Source organism: Nycticebus coucang, chromosome 12 (genome assembly GCF_027406575.1).
Source record: "Nycticebus coucang isolate mNycCou1 chromosome 12, mNycCou1.pri, whole genome shotgun sequence".
Taxonomy (NCBI): domain Eukaryota; kingdom Metazoa; phylum Chordata; class Mammalia; order Primates; family Lorisidae; genus Nycticebus; species Nycticebus coucang.
In genome coordinates, this window is record NC_069791.1 from 81,611,737 (window position 1) to 81,631,964 (window position 20,228).

The following is a 20,228-nucleotide window of genomic DNA, read 5'->3' on the forward strand; positions in this document are numbered from 1 at the left end:
TCACCCAAGCTCCTTTGGCTGGGAACTGGGAGGTGCTGGGCTAGAGGCATAGGCTGCAATGGGGAGATAATCAGCCAAACAGGTGTCCCAGGGTCCAAGGAGAGGGGCCGCATGGAGTGGAAAGCAGGAGAAATGGGGAAATAGGAGACTGAGAACAGTGATGAGAGGAGGCAGATGGAGGAAGGTGAAGTCTGCAGTGGGGAGGCCTGGATTTGAGGCTGCACAAGACTGAGGCTACCAAAGGACAAGTCACATTCCCTGAAGGCAACAGGGAATCCGAGTCCTGTGTGTAGCCCTCAGGTGTGGGGCAGGCACAGTAGGTGTATTAGAAAGACTGGTCCAGTGTTTGAGAGAGCTGGCAGAGACCAAGAACCCAGTGATGGATTGACTGCTGTCTTCCCGCTGCACTGGGCTTCTTTCTGCTGTTCAAACATGTCAAGTGTACCCCTGCTTGAGGGCCTCTGCCCTTGTTACCTCTGCCTAGAATGCTGTTCCCTCTGCCCTGAATGCTGATCCCTCTGCCCAGAACACTGCTCCCTCTGCCTAGACTGCTGTTCCCTCTGCTTTGAATTCTGTCTCCCCCATGCTGTGGCACAGTTGGCTCCTTCAGGACTCAGCTCAAATGTCACCTCCCCAGAAAGGCTCTCCCTAACCATCCCGTATGTATAAAGCCTTCCTCCATACCCATTTTTCTCTATTGCATCTTCCTGTTTATCTCCTTCCTGCTATTTAGCACAATCTGAAATTATCTTGTTCATTTTCTATTGTCTGTCTCCCCCCACTGGAATGTCAGCTCCTTGGAGGCAAGCCCTTCTTGCCCATCCTGTTCACCACTGTATCCTCAGCAGTATCCAGAAGAGAATCGGCACAAATCACACGTTTCTTAGATGAATGAATGACTCAGTGAGGCAGAGGGAGGATGAGGAAGGGAGCAGGTGGGAAAAGAAGAGAGAGGTTGAGGTGAGAGGGCTAGGCTGGGTAATGAGAGAAGGGAGGAGAGGCCCAGGCCAGGGAGACAGATGGACAGAGCAGGGGGTGGGGGAGGGGGCACGGGGGAGAGGGTGCTGACTCTAGATCAGAGGCTGCTGCCTCTGAGCCTCTAGATCAAACGATGGTTGTACCCCTGAGGAGCACGGGTGAGCATGTGTGTTAGTGTGCATGGGCACACTTGTGTGTTTACACACACACTCTCTATGACTTCTCCATCACCCAATTCCAGTCTCTTCCTGCCTCTGTGTTTTGTCACCATCTCACCATCTGTCTCTTTGGTCACTGACTTGCTGGCTCATGCTGTCTCTGTCCTCCTTCCATTTACATGTCTATCTTTGTTGTCTCCCCTCCTTGACACACACACATGAGGGCCCTGAGTGTCTCTGATGTAGAAGACCTAGTCTTTGAGGAGGTGTCCTCAGGAGGTTCAGACTGAAGCTGGAGGCTTGGCTCTGATGCCCCAATTCCAAGGTGGTTCCAGAGAGTGTTCGAGAGCTCTGCACTATCTCATTCAATCCTCTAAAGCACTCAAAGAGTTGGTGAGCAGTAAAGAACTGAGTGCCTGGGTTCAAATTCAGGCACCATCAGCCCATCACTCACCCAGGTACCTATAATCTTGGGCAAGTTACCTAATCTCTCTGTGCCTCAGTTTCCTCATCTATCAAATTGTGATAGTGAGGATTAAAGAAGAAATGCATTGACTGAATGGGACTGAAAAAAATGAAAATGAAAAAAAGAAATGCAAAGCACTTATAATAGGGCTCAACTCAGAGTAATCGCTACATATATGTTAGATGTATATAAATTATCTTCCTTGTTTTGCACATGAGGAAATTGAGGCCTGAATTGTCTATCTGTAACCTGACGTCACCAAAAAGTGGATTGTGGCACCTTTGATTATCTTTACCTGAGTAGTTTCATTTGCCTAAAGCCGGCTTTCTTTTGGACTGGCCTAACTTCTTCCAGAAATGGAGACTGTCCTCACTGTGAAACACGCATACCTCAGAGCAGGGAGGGTCCCTGGTGAGCACTTGCACTGGCCTTCCCATTTCAGCCACAAGGGATCTGGGGCCCAGAAAGGAGCTGAGATTTGCCTACAGTCACACAGCAAGTCAAACAGAAGCTAGGAGACCTGGCTTCCTGTCTAAACTCTTCCTGCAGCTCTGGGCCCTCTCACTTTGATCTTCCATCCTAACCCCAGAAGTTCAGCAGTACTGGGGACACAGCAGAGCAGGAACTTTGGGCCAAGTAGGAATAGAGTGACTGCCATCTGCCTGCAGGATATGAGGGAAAGAGCCTAGAATTTATTACCAGACAGTTCCAGGTTCAGGTCCCACTTCTGTCTTTGAAGTTTTAGGTAAGTCAGGCAACCTCTCTGAGCCTGGTTTCCTCACTGTAACATGAGAGCAGCAGGGAGTAATATCCAGCCCTTACCAAGCACCCACTCTCTTGCTAGAAACACTGGGCATTCTTCTGCCTTTCTCGTTGCCCCTCCTTTGAGTAGACACTGTTACTGTTCAGTAAATGCAAAAACTGAGGCTCAGAGGGAGAAGCCATCTGGTCTTCTAGCTGCTGACCTGTGGCAAGTTCTTTAGTTTCCCTATGCCTCAGTTTCTCCATATATAAAAGGGGGCTATAATAATACCTACCTCAGGTGACTGTTGTAAGAATTAATTGGATAGGCCAGGTGGGGTGGCTCATGCCTATAATCCTAGCACTCTGGTAGGCTGAGGCGGGAGGATTGCTCGAGCCTGGGTGTTTGAGAACAGCCTGAGAAAAGAGTGAGACCCTGTCTCTACTAAAAAAGGAAAAATTAGCTGGGCATTGTGGCAGGTACCTATAGTTCCCAGCTACTCAGGAGGTTGAGGCAAGAGGAGCACTTGTGGCTCAGCGCCTGTGGCTCAAGCCGCTAAGGTGCCAGTCACATACCCTTGAGCTGGTGGGTTCGAATCCAGCCCGGGCCTGCCAAACAACAATGACGACCGCAACCAAAAAAATAGCTGAGCCTTGTGGTGGGCGCCTGTAGTCCCAGCTACTTGGGAGGCAGAGGCAGGAGAATCACTTGAGCCCAAGAGTTGGAAGTTGCTGTGAGCTATGATGCCATGGCACTCTACCCAGGGCGACAGCTTGAGGCTCTGTCTCAGAAAAAAAAAAAAAAAAGAATTAATTTGGGTAGATATATACAGAGTGCATAAAACAGTGCCTAGCATGTTGTAAGTGCTATCTAAATGTTTACCATAATTATGTTGGCCAATGGTCCTTACAGAGTTTAAATGAAGATGAAATAAAATAATAAGAATTTAAGACTTATGGAAAAGGTACTATCAAATGATGATATTTTGCTGGTTTTTCATGGCATAGAGCCCTACCCAGATTGGACCTTGGCAGGAGCTCACCTGAGAGGGAAGATAACTGGTGGCAGAGCTGGAGGAGGTAGCCCAGTGTAGAGCCACTGAGAGGGTTGTGGGGGAGGCATGTCTGGGTGTGCATGGTTTCCTAGTCCTACTTAGCCAGCCTGAGTTCTCTTGGGCAAGTCACTTTCCTTTTTTCCCTCTGGGCCTCCTGTTCCCTCATCTGTGAATTGGGGATAATGATATTTGCTTAGCTTTTCTCAAAGAGCTATAGCAGTGAGGATCAAAAAGGATCATGGATGTAAACGTGTTTGTAAACTGCAGATTATTAGCTCTCAGTTCTTTGTAATTATTACACCAAATACACCATACTTTCTGCCTTTCTTTCTCACTTGAGGGCAAGTAACCAGGTCACCCAGGATGCTGCAGAAAAGACTAATGGAACTGGCTCTAGGAACAACAAGAGAGATAGAAATTAGAGCTTAAGAAGAACTTCCTAAAGTCAGCATAAGGAAGGAAAAGAGAGAACAGGAAAGTTCCCAGGCACTTAGGTCACTGAGAGGCATTGTGGCCTTTGCGAGGCTGGGCTGAGGGCTGAGTGAGTGGCCAAAGGCAGACAAAGGGCAGAGGAAGGCTTTAGCCCTAGGGAAAGGAAGCCTCATAGGGCAGTTGGTTTTTGAGCACAGAGAAAGTGGAAAGGGAGGGTTGATGGGTCATCAGAGGTGGGCCCAGCATCCCAGAACCTATAAGGGCCAAGGTCTGTCTGGCATGGTCCTGAACTAGGTGGAGGCCTAAGAAGCCAGAACTCATTTCAGGGTCCCCAGTATCCACCTGTGCCACCCTACCTTGCAGGGGCACCTGTGAGCCAAGACAGAGGAACCTCCCTTTCCAGGAAGATATTTGGGATTGTCTGGAAATTAAATGCAAGCGCTGAACATTTTCTGACATGGTGTGGAGCCTAGTGTCTTCTTGGAGGATCCCTGGAATTCCACCGGGCAGGGCTAAGGCAGGAGCCCAGGGTAGCTTTGAGAGTGTATAACTAGAGGTCTCTTCTGGGCTGTGTGGGCTCTTCCTGGAGCTGTCAAGGTTCTGCTTATTCGAGTTCTCTTGGCTGTCTAGATTGCATCTAGGTCCCATCTGGCTCTGTCTAGGTTCGATCTGAGCTGTCTGGGATCTGTCTGGGATCTGTCTGAGCCTTGTTGAGTTCTGTCTGAGCCTGTCTGGTTTCTGCCAGGCCCTCTCTGTATTCTGCTTGGACCCTGCATGCTCCTCTCTTTAGATCCCAGCTGACTATACCCTCAAGCAGATGCTGTTTAGTTCCTTCTTCCTTTCATTCAGGTTCTGGGAGTTAGATTCCGTCTGAGCTCTGGCTAGATTCTTTCCAGAAATCAAGATGAACTCTTTTTAAAAAGTTTCCATCAGGGCTGATTAGTGTTCCAGATGTCATGAAGCTTGACAGGCTCAGATTGTGCCCTGAGACCTGTCCCAAGCAGAGAAGAATGTGGAGTCAGGAGTATGTAGCACTGGGGACCCCTCCCTGCTGCCTCTCTTTCTGCCCAGCTCTGAGGGAGTAAGCAGACACGAGGCTCAGAGGTTGGGAGAACCGGCCCAGCAGGCCCTCTTGAGTGTCCCTGGGGGTGCAGCCGAATGCCTGTGTGTCCACACGTGTCAGCATGTAGCCCTGCTGTGGGCCTGTGTGCGGGTGAACACCAGCCTGTCAGCGTAGCTCCATGTGGGTGTCGGGACCTATTCCTGTGTGCCTTGTGTGTCAGCCCTTCTGTCTGTGTCGCTGGTCTGTCTGTCGGTGGCGGTGCTGGTGTGGGTGGGTAAATCCCTTTGTGTCTCTGAGCCCTGCGGGTGGAGGGCTGAGCAGCTGCAGGTTGCAATTGGGAAATCCAAGCAAGTGAGAGTAGGTGGGTGTGAAGTTGGAAGGGGCTGGATGAAAGCAAGTGAATGTACTAGAAGAGCCGGCTGAGAGGGGAGTGCGAGTGGGTGGAAGGATGGAGGCAAGACTGTGGAGGTCAGGGTGCTGCTGTGCCTCTCATCTAGCCCTCACTGGGCCTGACTGCTTGCTCAGCTTGGCACCTGCTGCTGGCAGTGAAGTGACCTTGCAGAGGGGACATGTCTTGGGTGGGGCAGGAGGGGAAGAGAAAGCCAGTAAAGTGAGATCTGAGGGGAAGGAGTAACGGGGGAGTGAGCGGCAGGGAGGTTCAGGTTCCTGGGACTCTATTCCAGAGCCCTTCTCTGAGACCAGAGCTAGTTCTTACACAGCTGACATTTATCTGGTTGTTAAAATATTGAAATAAGTCCATACTGGTTGGTCAATATCTTGAATACCTGCCCCCTCTGCCACCCAGGTTGATTCTGTATCCACATGGCCATATCTACCCTGAGAGTGTGCCTTTTGCTAATTCCCTCCAAGGGATTTTTTTAGCTAGCGGATGATTTTGGTGCCCTTGCCATCTCCCCTGTAAGATCCCTCCCAAGACCCCTTCTCTGAGCCTAGAGGAGGGAGCATCCATGTATTTGTGGTAGGGAGAGAGCCAGAGAGCTAGAGAGCCAGTATTAGGGACCTGGGGAGGGACTACTCATGGATTCAGACTTCCTTTGCCTCCCAGGCAAAAGACAGTGATGATGAAGAAGAAGTGGTCCATGTGGATCGGGACCATTTCATGGATGAGTTCTTTGAACAGGTAATGAGCCTTCAATGTCACTAGCCTCAGAACCCAGGCCTCTGCCAGCAATTCCTTTAATTCCTTCTCCCTGTCTCTGCTTCTCTACTCCTGTACCCTCCTTGGCCCTTTATCAAACCTCTGGGTCTGGCCCATCTCCCTGAACTGGTTGATTTTCTTGGGTCCTCTGGTCTGGCTCAACACGACTTGGCTGGTTGTGGCTGACTTTCTGCCTCAGGTGGAAGAGATCCGTGGCTGCATTGAGAAACTGTCGGAAGATGTGGAGCAGGTGAAGAAACAGCACAGTGCCATCCTGGCCGCCCCCAACCCAGATGAAAGTGAGTACTGCTGCCAGATGGCTGTGGGGTTGGGGAGAAGGAGTGTGGAGTCCCACTTAGACTTCTCCTTCCCTTCTCCCTCCCCTCAGAAACCAAACAGGAGCTAGAGGACCTCACTGCAGACATCAAGAAGACGGCCAATAAGGTTCGATCCAAGTTGAAAGGTGAGAAGTGCAATCCCTTAACTAGGGAGAAAAAGAATTCTGCCCTCCATTGGACAGAGTCAGCCTTTTTTATAAGGAATGTCTATAAACTTCTAGGAGCCAGATTCCTAAATAATGATAAAGCAAAACAAAATAAAACAAACAAAACAACAATGAGGAAGCACAAAACCCCTTTGATATAGATTTCCCCCTTTGATATAGAGTCTTTGGAGAAAGATACATGACAGGGAAATGAGAAAGAGGGTTTCTGTCCAAATTGCAACTGAGCTTTGCTGCTTTTATCAGCATGATGGTCCACTAGAAAAATAGTCTTCCAAGTGGCATTGGTTTCAGTAAGTCCTCATTTCTCCTGAACAGGCACCTGGCATAGCACTGATCACCCAGTAGGTGGGCTAAGCAAATGCTCTGAATTGGTATCCTTGGCTCAGGACAGATTGGACTGTATGGCTGACATCAGGGGCTGGCAGGCGTTCAAGAGGGACTTGCCAAATGCTCATGCATTCACTCTAATTTAAGGACTTGGGTGCTGGTAATAACCACTTTCCCCCAAAGCATTGTGGGTTGGGAACCTCCTTATTTGCTGGTGCCAGGGGAATAACAGTGTTACTGTGATGCTCATGGCAATTCAGCATCAGAAAACATTTTCCAAGCACCTTCAGTGTCTGTGGCCAATTGGTAGGCTTTGGGGAAGAGGAGGTATATCAAATGCCTAGCCCCAAGAGCACTGACCTTGATCCAGGGAGATAAAGACAGGAACTCCATGCCCTCCTGGACTCCAGGGGAGGCCATATGTGAAATTCTGATGCTGATTTGTAAAAATAATCCCTTTGTACTTAGGAGAGTATGCGGGAATGGAAAAATGTTCTAAACTGGGAGCATATCAAGTGCAAATCCAGGCAGAAAGAATCTGGCCTCTACCACCAGCTAACTCTGGACAAGGCCCCTACCCTCAGCTTTCTCATCAGTTCAGTAAAAAAAATGGAAGTAATTTCAAACTGGATATTTTAGGGGGAAGGGCAGCAAAATCTTTTCTCCAAATGAAATCTTACAAGGAACCCCAATATATAAACATATGAATGTCTGGTTGCTCTGGCTGAACTGGAGTTGAGAGGCCCTACTTCCTCCCTGGGGATATAGGGGAGAGGACCTCCCCTTCATTCCCTGCAACAGCCCCTGAAGTTCCTTCTCAGAAACAAGTTTCCTGCTGGCACATAGTTTAAAAACCTCTGGACACAATGGTTTCTTTGGGTCAATTGAGTGCTGACCTTGAAGACTCTATAAGACCCTAAAGAGGGCTCTTGTGGATTAGGTGTTCAGGAATAGACCAAGAAAGAAGCTAGGAAAAGTGGCAGTGGTTTAGAGAAGCTGACTTTCCAGACCTCCAAAAAAGGAGAGAAAATCCTTTTCCCCATCCCCTTTTCCGGCTGGTGGCATGCAATGGTGGCATGAACCCAGGCTTTTGATGTGACCTTGAGTGAGCTGTTTTAGCCATTTGAATCTCAGTTGCTAGTCTGAAACATGGGCTGAAATCACCAAATTCCCAAGACTGTTCTAAAAAGTTGAGATCCCACAAAAGACCCCTCCCTCTTGACTTGGCCCCAGTCCCAAGTCTGACAGTAGTGTCCCAGTCTGGGCCAGGAGATTCCGGGATCCCTGAGTATGTGTTCCTGTGCTTTGTCTGCGGTGACTGGGCCAGAGCTATCACTCTTGTTACTGTGCTGGCACTGGGGTGCCATCTAGGCCCATACCTCCCCCGCTGCAAGCAGAACAGAGAAGTGATGTTCTGAGGAATGGCTGGGAGGCCCTGCAAGGTCTGAGAGTACCTGGTGATTCATTCCTGCTGCATTTTTTGATCTTACCAAAGAGATATTACCATGGCTCTTTTATAGAAAATGTGAATGATAGTGTCAGGAGTGCATGATCCAGAAGCAGGAATCCCAGTTAATCTGTGCCCTTTTCCAGAATATCCTTTAGAAGAGGAATTCTCTGCCGGGGGTGGTGGCTCATGTCTGTAATCCTAGCACTCTGGGAGGCAGAGGTGGGTGGATGGCTTGAGCTCAGGAACTCTAGACCAGCCTGAGCAAGAGCGAGACAAGTATCTCTATTAAAAAGAAAAAAACTAGCTGAGCATTGTGGCAGGTGCCTGTAGTCCCAGCTACTCTGGGAGGCCGAGGTAACATCACTTGAGTTCAGGTATTTGAGGCCAGCCTAAGCAAGAGGCAGGAGGTTCTCCTGAGCCCAAGAGTTTGAGGTTGCTGTGAGCTATGACACCACCTTGACAAAAGTGAGAGACTCTGTCTCAAAAAAAAAAAGAAAGAAAGAAAGAAAGAAAAGTGGGAATTCTCAGAATAAGGATCACCTTGCAGAGCAGGGAGAAAGCTGTTTTCTCTGTTGGAACATCCATCTAGAATGCTCCAGGGAAAGGGTCACTAGAACCTGACCCACCTGGAAGTGCCTACCTTCCACCAGAAAAATCTCAGGTCGGGTTCGCACCCTCTCATGGGGTTGGACAGGAGTCACAGCTGGTGGGACTTTCCAAGACTCAGTTCTTCCACCAGAACAAGTAGCCTGCGTCTGTCTGGTAACCGTTTGACCCACGGTCGGCGCTCCTATCTTCCCTCAAACGTCAGTCCATCTGTTGATTTGCTGGCACTGTTCTCGGCACTCTGCCATGGGCATGACGCCTCTTCCCAGGCCTGGGGCCAGCCGCGGGGTGTTGACCCTTCAAAAGCCCCGGACCCCCTGACGCACTTGCCTCGGGTCTCCCACCCGTCACTGCCCTCTCTCCCGCAGCGATCGAGCAAAGCATTGAACAGGAGGAGGGTCTGAACCGTTCCTCCGCGGACCTGCGCATCCGTAAGACCCAGGTAAGAGGCGGTGGCCCAGCAGGTGGGCCCAAAACCCGGGTAGGGAAGAACCCAGGCTGCAGCCAGGAGGGTGCGCGGGAGCCGAGCGCTGGCGCTGGGCGTGGCTGGGCGTGGCGTGGCGGGGCTACGGGGGTGGGCGGAGCCGGCTCGCATCTCGGTGCCCTGACTGGATCGCCCCCTGGTTCTCGCGTAGGATGGGGGTACGGTGGGGTAGGGGACTGTGAACGCGTGGGAGTTGGGATCGCGCCCCGAGCTGAAGAAGGGGCAGTAAACTAATCGAGCCTGTACTCCCTCCACCCATACACTCTCTCTCCCTCGTCTTGTCCTGGGTCTCGGCTCGCGCATTCACTGATGTGTGTTTGTCCTCCCACTTCAGCACTCCACACTCTCCAGGAAGTTCGTGGAGGTAATGACCGAATATAACGCGACCCAGTCCAAGTATCGGGACCGCTGCAAGGACCGGATCCAGCGGCAGCTGGAAATCAGTGCGTGTGCCCCCCTCCCTCCAACTCCCCAGGGCTGCTCAAGCCCCCTGCTAGGCCCATCCTCTCTCTGGAAGGGGGTGCCTGGACCAAGGCCAAGTGGAAGGAATCCTGTTAGATTCCTGCCCCATCCCACCACCTCAGGCCCCCAAACTGGGGGCGTTCTGAGCAGGGTGTTCTTTCTCCCCACAGCTGGAAGGACCACAACCAATGAAGAGCTGGAGGACATGCTGGAGAGTGGGAAGCTGGCCGTCTTCACAGACGACGTGAGCCTGGGTGGGGAGGGGCGGGCGGGCCCTGTTTTTGGAAAGCATTTGACTTTCCTCCCTAAACTCAGGTCGAACCAAGGTCCTAAGTCCATCCTGGAATAGCAAGCAGCAGGAAGCCTGAACTGGGAACAGGGGAATTCCATGGGAGTAGAGCAGAAAGACACTCCCATAAAAACATTAAAGAGTAGTATGTTGGGCACTGTTTTTGGCACTTACATATTTACATTTACCTGCTGACTCATTTCATCCTCGCGTACCCCACAAAGAAACCCTATTTCACAGATGTGGAAATCGGGCAGGGAAAGATGAAACCACATGCCCAAGGTCTGAGAGCTAGGAGCAGAGCCAAGATTTGATCCTCAATCTAGAGTCTGAACTCTTCATTGTGAAGATATGCCACATGCCCCCCTACTGCAGCAGATCGTTTTTACTATAGGATTAATTTGACTACATTTTGAAGATTTTTTAAAAAGCAAATTTTAGTTTTGCTTAAATTTTTCACACTGCTGCCCTTGTCATGATATATGTGAATGGATAGGCTTTCGCTGAACTGCGTGGTTCTTTCTTTGGGTGAACTTTTGCCCCAGACTGCCCAGTGTGGTCTCAATTGCTGCTTCTGGTGCCAGATGGCTCTGGTGTGGGCCAGGTTTAAAGTATGTTCTGTGATTATCTAACAGTTTTTAGCAAATTGTTATTTGGATAATAGGTCTTTGTTGGATTAGCACTGTGCAAATTGATTTTGGGCCAGTCAGCCTAGACCCTCACTTTTTTTTTTTTTTGAGACAGAGTCTCACTTTGTCACCCTTGGTAGAGTGCTGTGGCTTCCCAGCTCACAGCAACTTCAAACTACTGGGCTCAAGCGATTCTCTTGCCCCAGCCTCCCAAGTAGCTGAGACTACAGGTGCCCACCACAACACCCAGCTATTTTTTGTTGCAGTTGCCATTGTTGTTTAGCTAGCCCAGGTGGAGTTCAAACCTGCCAGCCCCAGTGTATGTGGCCAGCACCCTAACCGCTGAGCTACCCAAAAAGCTTGGCCTAGGCTGTCTGTGTGAGAATGGGAAGAAGCGTGGTGGGTGGTTTCATGGAGGCCACTACCATGGACAAGAGCTGACTCCTGCCACTTGGCCCACAATCATTACAGTGCAGGCTGGCCAGACCTTGGCTGAGAGCTATGTAAGCTGCAGATGGGCCCTGAGATGGTAGTTGAGGGCGATTAATCCTGGTGTTAGGGAAGACTTCCTGGGGGAGGTGTCATTAAGTTGCACCTTGAGAGACAAAGAACTTTTAGACACAGAGATGGATAAAGGGCACTCTTAGCAAAGTACAGTCTGAATAAAGACAGGTAGAATGGACACTAGCCAAATAGCCATAGATGATTTTGGCTGTTTTAGGATAAATAGGAAATGAGGGCAGAGAGGAAGTCCAGGCCTTGGCTGGTAAGGAGAAGGGGTGTAGCTTGGGGTAGTGGGGAGCCCTGGCAGGCTTTAGAGCAGAGGACTGGCTTGATGTGATCAATAGTGAGAGGCCTTGGAAGTGACTGGCCTGGTTCAGACCTGGTTTAGGAGAGGAGATGTATTTGCCTGTGGGTTGGAGTCTCTCCCTCAACTCGTGAGGGCTGCAGGGAATTCCTTTATTATGCCATCTCTTCTCACATAGGCTCCTTGTGGGCACCCTGCCTTCTCACCTGGGCCTTCTTTGCTTGCTGCTCTCTCATCTGCTGTGTCTTCTTCCATCACCCCTGTCTGCCTTTGGTCATTTCTTTTCTCTGGGCTTCCTTGGTGTGCGTGATAGAGAAAGTCCTGGTGGTGGGCTCTGGACAAGTTTTATTTCTTGTAATTTAATACACTTGTCTTTAGTGCTTACCATGTGCCAGGTACTGCTCTAATCAATGTACACATAGGGACTCACTCAATTTTCACAACAACCCTATGAGGTAGGCATTATCATCCTCATTTTCTAGGTAGGGAAACCGAGACCAAGAGAGGCTGAATAATTTGCCCAAGGTTAATAGATGACATGAAGATTTGAACCCAGACACTCAGGCTGCAGAGTTGAAGCTCTGATAGGGGTGAAGAGTAATCGCTGTTCTCCTCACATCACCCTAGATCAAAATGGACTCGCAGATGACGAAGCAGGCACTGAATGAGATCGAGACGAGGCACAACGAGATCATCAAACTGGAAACCAGCATTCGCGAGCTGCATGACATGTTTGTGGACATGGCTATGCTTGTGGAAAGCCAGGTACTGGCTCTGCCATACCACTCCGGGCCTGGACCTGTCCTCTTCTGGCCCAGCCCCCATCTCTCATTATGTTCATCTCCTCTGTGTGCAGGGTGAGATGATTGACCGTATTGAGTACAATGTGGAACATTCTGTGGACTATGTGGAGCGAGCCGTGTCTGACACCAAGAAAGCTGTGAAATATCAGAGCAAGGCCCGGAGGGTGAGCCAGGGCAGGTGGCCTTGGGGGGCAGGTGGCCTGGGAGCCTGCTGGGGGGGCTTGGCTGAGGCCAGGGCTGAGGTGAGTGGTGCAATCGGGTGAGAGTTCTTATCTCTGGCTCTGACCTCTTCCTTTTTCTGTTTTCTCTCCCCTCCTTTTCCTCACACCTTCCTCCCCAATCTTTGCCCCATGTTCTGTTTGTCGGTTTCTCTTTCTCTCTCTCTCTCTCTCTCTTTCTTGTTACTTTCTCTGTCTCCTCTTTCTGTCTGCAGAAGAAAATCATGATCATCATTTGCTGTGTGGTGCTGGGGGTGGTCTTGGCGTCATCCATTGGGGGGACGCTGGGCTTGTAGGCCCCCCCTTCCCTCTCCCAGAGCCCTCCCCCACCACATCGGGAGCAATACCCCCACCATCCCTTTCACTCCATCCCTTGCTCCGGCCTCACCCCCCAAAACAGACCCAGGCAATCCCATCCCTTCCTCCACCCCCACAGCAGACCCTGGAGTCCCTGGACCTCACCTTGCCATGGACCACCCCCCTGGCCCCGCACGTAGATAGCAGCAGGCGTGATTACACATGCACACCAACATGCATGCCGCCGGCACATGCTCGAGACGTGTGGACACCCTAGTGTGTGTGTTCATGTGTTGATGTGTGTGGATGCGCCAAATCATCCCCGTCCCCCACCTCAAGTCTGTGTGTGGTCTGAGCTTCCCCCCTCACCTGGGTTGTTGTGTAGACTGTGGCCAGATATAACAGCAGCCTATCATGCCCCACCCTGTCTTCTGTGAAGAGGTATGTGTGTGTTATGTGTGAGACCACAGATCTGTGGACGCCCAATTTGTGTACATGGAATTTTGTGTTTGAGTGTTTGAACCTAATGCAACAGCAGTTTCTCCATGGATAGCCCCTCCCCTGTGTTTACTATAAATGGGGCAGGTTGTGTGTGTACAGACACTCACACTCACATTCTCAGAGGATCCAGGTAGGCCCAGTATACACGGGCCATGGCAGAGACCCCATGTGATATAGAACAGATTTTCCTGGTTTAGTGACCCCAGGAGCTGCTGTGTGTCCTGGTGAGAGGGTGCTTTTGTGTGTGTGTGTGTGTTGTGAGCCAGGGTGTGTGGAAGCATGTATGTGTAAATGACCTAGCTTGGCCTGTATATAAACATCTCCCTTAATAGGTGATTGACATGTGTGTGTGTATAACTCCAGGATGCGCTTGAAGTATTGATAGGACTTCCCTCTACACTGTGGACTGGACATTGGTTTTGAGTGAGCACAGAAATTTTATTTCTATGCTACCTAGAATATGGTTATGTGCGTGCGTGAGTGTGGGTGTACACATGCGTGTAGGAGCTTTCTACATAGTGTGTTTCTGCTCCTTGTGAATTCTACACCCACGTGTTTATTTAAGGACATGTACCCTATCCAGGTTTGTTTATTCAGATTTATTTACCCCACCCCTCTCCCCAGAGCTGCTGACCAGTATCTGGTGTGGCCGCACACACTGCTACATCAATATTGTGCAACCGAAGCTTGCTGCCCTGCAAGGCCTCAGATCCTTATCTTTCTCTGTCTCTGCCCAAGGATAGGCCTGAGCCCAGGAAAGCTGGTGTACCACAGTATGCTAGTACATGCCAAGGCTGAGGAGGTCCTGTGAAGGTGGCCATGCCTGGGCACACACTCATACCGACATCAGCGTCATGCAAGTGTGGGTACAGGCCATGCCTATCAGCACAGGAATGCCTCCTGGAAGGGCTATTTGTAGGGATATTAGTGATGAGGTGAGATGTCAAGGGCTGCCCCAGATGGATTGAAAGCCAGGGCATTGCCGCCTCCTCACAACACTCACCCCAGACCTGGAGAAGGTTGATGTTTGTCCCCACTGCCCCATCGGATTCTCTGGGTTCTGCCTCAGGGAACTTGGGTTTGGGAAAACTTCATTTTGGATGTCCTATAGTGGCCCATGTGGCAGCAGCCACTCAGGGTGAATGAAGTCCTCAGGCCCATCCCCTGGACACCTCTCTTGCTGAAATGTTGGCAATGGCTGCTCCCCAGTACAGGGAGGATTGAAGGGGGCCCACTGGCCCAGGTTCCTGATAGTGAGGAAAGGGCTAGCTCCTCCCTATTGTGTAGACAACATAGGCATGGCTTGTGGGTATGTGTGTTTGGAGGCAGATAAAAGGTGCATGGAAGAGAGGACAACGTTAGAGGCCCCCCTCCATGGCCCAGGAACATGTAGGTTGAAAACATAAGTACTTGAACATATTCTGACGTTCGGTGGGGCATGCATGTGCTCAGGGTGAAGGATCCTGCAGCACGTGAAGTGTGTGTGTGTGAGAGAGAGAGAGGCCATGAAGAAGTGACCCCCTCCAAAACACAATACCCCTTCCACACTAACGCCAGCCCAGATAGTCAATCTCTCCCCTGCCTGGCTGTGTGGGCCCTGCCCACTCTGGCCTGTATGCATGTCAGTATGGCCACATGTATGCAAGCCCCAGGTCAGCTGTCCTGAGGAAGGAAGTCTTGCTTATCCATTCTCTGAATGCCCTGCTGCAGGACAGGAATTCTGTCCTGGAGTCTGGCCTCAGCCTTCCTCCTCCAGTCTCAGGTAGAGGCTTCTTTAGAAACATTAGAGTAGGCCCCATCACCCAGCCCCCTTCTTCCTTCCTGCTGCCCAGGACCCCCTTTCAGCCCAGGTGTTTCTGAAAGTCTCATGGCCTTGGGGCCACAAGAGAAGAGTGGAGCCATGGCTAGAGTGCTGTTGCCCCCTTCAGTGGTATCAAGCCTCACAGCTGCCCATTTCTGGGCCTCAGGTGGACCAGGGGATCCCTGAGGATCTACTGTGCCCCAACTTTCTACAAGTCCCACACGTCATAAGATGTGTTTGTTTGTTGGCTGCTGTCTCTGTGTATGTCCCGGAGTGCCATCTGGGGGCTGATGTCTTTTGCATGCTCTCAGACAAATGTGTACTGCCCACCTTCCATGCACCTAACAACTCTCATGCCCAAGTGTGCCCCATGGGTGGTCCTGGGCCTGGCCAGGGCTCAATGCTTCCCCTTCCCCTGCCCCTCAGCAAGCACATTGCGTGTCCATCCCATGTGCCCGTGGGTCGATGCACGCGTGTACACATGATGTGTTCTATGCATTCACCCTGCCCTCCCAGCCTGCCCCGCAGAGGACAAGATGGGTGGCCCCCGGCTCCCTTCTCCCTCCACCCCCACCTGCCCGCTGTGCAGCCGTGTGCGTTGGCGTGTGTTTCTGTGTCGCTGGCGTGTCACGTGATGTAGCCGTGTTTGCTGACTTGAGCCCTGCCCCCTTCTCTGTTTCTCTGTTGGTTTCTAGAGCTCTCTCCTCCCATTCCCCCGAGGGGACAGGACTTCTGGGGCCTGGCTGGGGGCCCAGAGCCAGGCTACCCTCTCCTGTTAGTCCTCAGAGCCCCATTTCTTTCTATTGGTGACCAAGTTGCAAATGGATAAAACACAGGAAAATTCTGCCCCCCCACCCAGCCCTGCATGTCCTGTCCCTAGAGCCCCTTACCCCCACCCCGGGCCGGGTCGGGCCCCATGGGACGGGAGAAATAGCAACCAATCCAACAGCGGGCGTGCTGTGTGCTCACTTCCTTCTGTCCCCACACGGGACGGGCGCCGTGGGGAGGGGGAGACATGTGGTGGGGCCAGGTGGGAGAGCTGGACAGACAGATGGACATAGGCTTCAGTAAGGATTTTAATCCAGGGCTTGGCCAGGGACAGCATTACTAGGTACCCTCAAGCAGAGAGTTAACAATCCTGTAGGAACTGAATTTGGGTGAAGAAGTGACAAGAAGTGAAAATGCAGATTTCCTCGTTTTTACTGAGGGGAATTCAAAGATAAGTATCTAAAGGTGAAACATTTTTTAAAATAACAGGAATATAATCCTCTAAGGAAGGACGAAGGTGGTCAGAGGAGTCAGAGAAACCTCTTCACTCTGAACCAGTGGAGGCCTAGGGAACCTCTGCCCCCTTCCTGTTCAGACCAGAAGCAAGGAGGGCAGGCACTATCAGGGAATCAGACCCTCTCCAACCAGCCTTGGACCCGGGCTGGGAGTGAGGACAATCCTGTCCTCAAACCCTGCCCTAGAACTTGGAAGCATCAGCACATGATTCCGTGTCCTAATGCTTGTGTATTTTAGATATAAGGGTTCCAAGACAGCAGTCTGGCACCAGTGCCCTCCTTCAGCTCCCAAATGTGACCATCCCTTCCCATCCATAGGGTGAGGGCTCAGGACCCAGATAGATGAGCCATGACAAGCTTCCAGGCCCCACCTTCACCATTACTGGGCTGACCCTTCCAGGGTCTGCACCCAGTGAATGGTGCGGGTCCGGCTGTCCTCCCATGAGAACAGGGGCTCGTAGCCAAAATGGCGCTGAGCCTTGTTGGTGCTGACAGTGAAGGTAGTGTTGGCCATTGCCAGTGTGTAGGGGTTCAACAGGGGCGCGTAGAGCAGCAGTGGCCGCAAGAGCCACTGTAGCAGGGCATTAAGGGTAGCCAAGAGCACCAGCAGCCAGTAAGGCAACAGTGGGCGTGTGCCTACCAGCCGCAGTCCACAGGGGCCCAGGAACTCCATGTTGAAGTCCTCGTAGCTCTTGTAGGGTGATTTGTCGTAGCAGAAGTACACCTGGCCGCCCATTAATGCTGCCCGCTGCTCTAGCTCCCGGGCCACAAGCACATGCATCCAGGCCACATTGCCTGCCGGTGGGGGAAGTGAGATAGACATACCCCTGAGTGCCCTTGTGACTGTGTAGGTGCTGCTCTCCTGGGCCAGCCCAGGCACATGCCATGCTCACATGGATGTTGCCCACATCTTCACAAGAGCCTGGTAAGGGCTGCTTTTCCCTTATCCTTTGAAGCCACTCGCTCTCCTGAGCCAGCCTGTATAGATGCTACTCCTAGTGCTGTATAGATACTGCCCCTCTCCTCTTCTGGGGAGCTGCCTCTCTCATAGCTGTGATCCTCCCCTTAGCCTGGGACACACTTTTTATGTCGGCCTTCCCAACTTGCATGGATACTGTTTCCTCTGTGGCCTATGCAGACAGTGTCCACGTAAACCATTGGCCTAGGTACAGACCATTGTTTCCTGCCCCTCCCAGAGCCATGTGAATCCCACCCTCTTCAGAGCAGGTTTTTGCCCAGTCCTCACCCACGTAGACCCGGCCGTGCTCCACAGAGGTTGGAATGGCCCGGAATAGCCGACCCCCCAGGCGTAGGCCCTGGTGGTAGATGTCCTTCATGATCTGGTGGCCTTCACCGTAGATGCCCGTGGGACGCAGGGCACATGTCACCAGGGGCAGCCCCCCACAGACCTGGCAGCAAAAGGCAGGCACTGCTAAGACCTAGGGCTAAAGGCCCGGGCCCAGTGGCTCACACCTATAATCCTAGCACTCTGGGAGTCCAAGGCAGGTGGATTGCCTGAGCTCACAAGTTGGAGACCAGTCTGAGCCACAGTCAGACCTCGTCTCTAAAAATAGCCAGGTGTTATGGCAGGCACCTATAGTCCCAGCTACTTGGGAGGCCCAAAAGTTTGGGCCCAAAAGTTTGAAGTTGCTGTGAGCTATGATGCCATGGCACTCTACCAAGAGCGATAAACTGAGACTCTGTCTCAAAAAAAAAAAAAAAGACCTAGGGCTAAGTGGCTTGCCCTCTGTCCCAACACTCCTCAGGCTGCAAGCAGAGGTGAGGCATCCAGGGCAGAGCCCCATCTCTGAATCTCTCTGTACTCACCTTCCTTCCATTGGCCTCCAAGACCAGCCGCTCAGCCAGGGCCTTGCTGCGAGGATAGGGGTGCTTGTGCATGGCTTCATATGGGGTGTCCTCATTGCCCCTGGTGGGGGGAGAGGGAAGACTCAGTGCTGAGGGGAAATGGGCCTTTAAAGTACTAAGGGGACCTCAGCTCACCTGTAGAAGGGGTGGCCTTTGATGTTAGGCCCCACAACTTCCATGCTGCTTGTATATACCAGGAACTGAGTCCCAGTCTGCACACAAGCCTCTATCACGTTCTGTGTGCCTAGTGGAAGAGGGGGACACAGCCAAACTGAGAGAGAGGGAGACATCCTCTCTACCTGTGTCTTTCCCCTTCTATCCCAGTCCAGGGAAAACCATAAAAGGTTGGGTGAAGGGCTAGCAGCAGGATGGGTTGTTACAGGAGAATCACAAGAGGGAGAGGGCAAAGGAGTGAGGGGGACAAACAGGGCAAGATCAGTCCTGAGGGTATTGCATGCATGATTGGAACAGACAGGGGGTACCTTACCCTGCACATTGACCTTGTGGATGGTCTTGTGACTAGCCCTCCCAAACACGTCCACCAGGCCAGCTATGTGGATGACTACATGGGCTCCGGCCACAGCTGCTGTCACCTCATGGGCCTGGGTCACATCCCCCTGGATGGCAGTCACCTGTACAGAACCTAGTGGGGAATGGAGGAGGCCCCTGCAATGTCAGCTCCGGGCACCAACTAGCAGCTGGGTTCAGCCTGTGCCTCTCGGAGACTCACATTCCCAATGTGACTCACTCATCCCACCCACAAGGCTGAGGAACAGAAACAGGCATCATCTTTTCCACCACATGGGTGGGGATCCCGCCTTGGGAGGGGTTGGGGAAGAGAGTCTATACCCTCCTCCCTCCACAATCACCTGTCTTTAGTTCCTCCAGCCAGGGGCCCAGGTGTAGGTCAAAGATCCGCAGCTCCTGGAGCTGGGGCTCCTGCTGCAGCAGCATTCGCACCACATGCTCCCCCAGGAAACCACAGCCACCTGTGACCAGGTACACCAGCTTCTTTTGGGCCTGTGTAGAGTTCGCCATTGCACAGCTGGGAGGAGACATTGGCTCACCTGAGTTGCCTGCTGCCACCTGTCCAGCCACCTGTTAGTACTGGAAGGTGTGTAGAAGCATAGTGAGGGGGCAGGGGCCACAACTGTAGGCACATCAGCCAGGCCACCAGCCCTTTGACCCTGCCAATGGCTGAGTTACTCAGAGAGGTAAGGCCTTGGGGTGCAGGAAGGGGTCAGGGCTTGAGGTGGTTGGGGAGAGGTTTGGGAGCAAAAACAAAAATAGCAGGAAAGGGAGATGGGGTAGGAAGGTAGGTTTGGGAAGGTGGGAAGGGCCGCCTGGGCCCTAGCAATACCTCTGCCTACCTGTAGCCACTATCCCAGGGCACCGTGACCGGCCGCTGGAGGGGCTGTCTACTTGTCTCCTGGCCTGGCCGGCCAATACACCGTCCCCTTCCGCTTGCTCCTCCTCCTCCACCCTCCTGGTTTATTCCAGGAAAAGCCCAGCCTCCACCACCCCCCCACCACGCTGGCCAAAGGGCGCACCCTGGCGGTCACTCTGTGCCCTGCAGGCGTCTGGTTCCAGCCAGAAACTTGGGAGAAGCCAGAACCTGCTGGGTGGGCCCTGAGGGGCTTGGGGGCTGCAGGATGGAGCCAGCAGGGTGACCTCATCCCCACTGCATGACCTCAGTCTTTCCCTCCTGCTGGATTTCCTAGGAGGCTAGAGTCCTAGCAGCAGCTGTGGTTCTAGGAAGGGAAGGGAGGCCTGACCTTGTCACAGCTCTGGCTGGCACTGGTGGGGGATTTCTGGGATTGTCGTCACTGCAGATTGTCAGGTAGTCT

The 20,228-nt window shown here is 52.1% G+C and overlaps 2 protein-coding genes across 5 annotated transcripts in view; one reads left to right on the forward strand and one right to left on the reverse strand.

Annotated features, from left to right (window-relative positions):
• STX1B (syntaxin 1B) overlaps nucleotides 1-20,228 on the forward strand; it is a 34,739-nt gene that overhangs the window by 3,437 nt on the left and 11,074 nt on the right. For 2 of the 4 annotated variants that reach the window (XM_053555133.1, XM_053555136.1), the window contains exons 2-9: nucleotides 5,960-6,034; nucleotides 6,252-6,351; nucleotides 6,441-6,515; nucleotides 9,309-9,382; nucleotides 9,759-9,867; nucleotides 10,057-10,130; nucleotides 12,240-12,377; nucleotides 12,469-12,579. In XM_053555133.1, coding sequence (XP_053411108.1) covers nucleotides 5,960-6,034; nucleotides 6,252-6,351; nucleotides 6,441-6,515; nucleotides 9,309-9,382; nucleotides 9,759-9,867; nucleotides 10,057-10,130; nucleotides 12,240-12,377; nucleotides 12,469-12,579 — 756 coding nt within the window. Of the gene's footprint in view, nucleotides 1-5,959; nucleotides 6,035-6,251; nucleotides 6,352-6,440; nucleotides 6,516-9,308; nucleotides 9,383-9,758; nucleotides 9,868-10,056; nucleotides 10,131-12,239; nucleotides 12,378-12,468; nucleotides 16,184-20,228 lie in introns of those variants that run through there. The other 2 variants (XM_053555135.1, XM_053555134.1) reach the window with 2 other exon arrangements.
• Nucleotides 16,419-19,858, reverse strand: HSD3B7 (hydroxy-delta-5-steroid dehydrogenase, 3 beta- and steroid delta-isomerase 7). The gene is made up of 7 exons (XM_053555114.1): nucleotides 19,752-19,858; nucleotides 19,251-19,488; nucleotides 18,869-19,024; nucleotides 18,517-18,625; nucleotides 18,343-18,442; nucleotides 17,762-17,924; nucleotides 16,419-17,310 (listed from the first exon to the last, which is right to left on the reverse strand). Exons 2-7 carry the CDS (start codon nucleotides 19,438-19,440, stop codon nucleotides 16,895-16,897), a joined length of 1,134 nt encoding a protein of 377 aa, XP_053411089.1. The 5' UTR covers nucleotides 19,441-19,488; nucleotides 19,752-19,858; the 3' UTR covers nucleotides 16,419-16,894.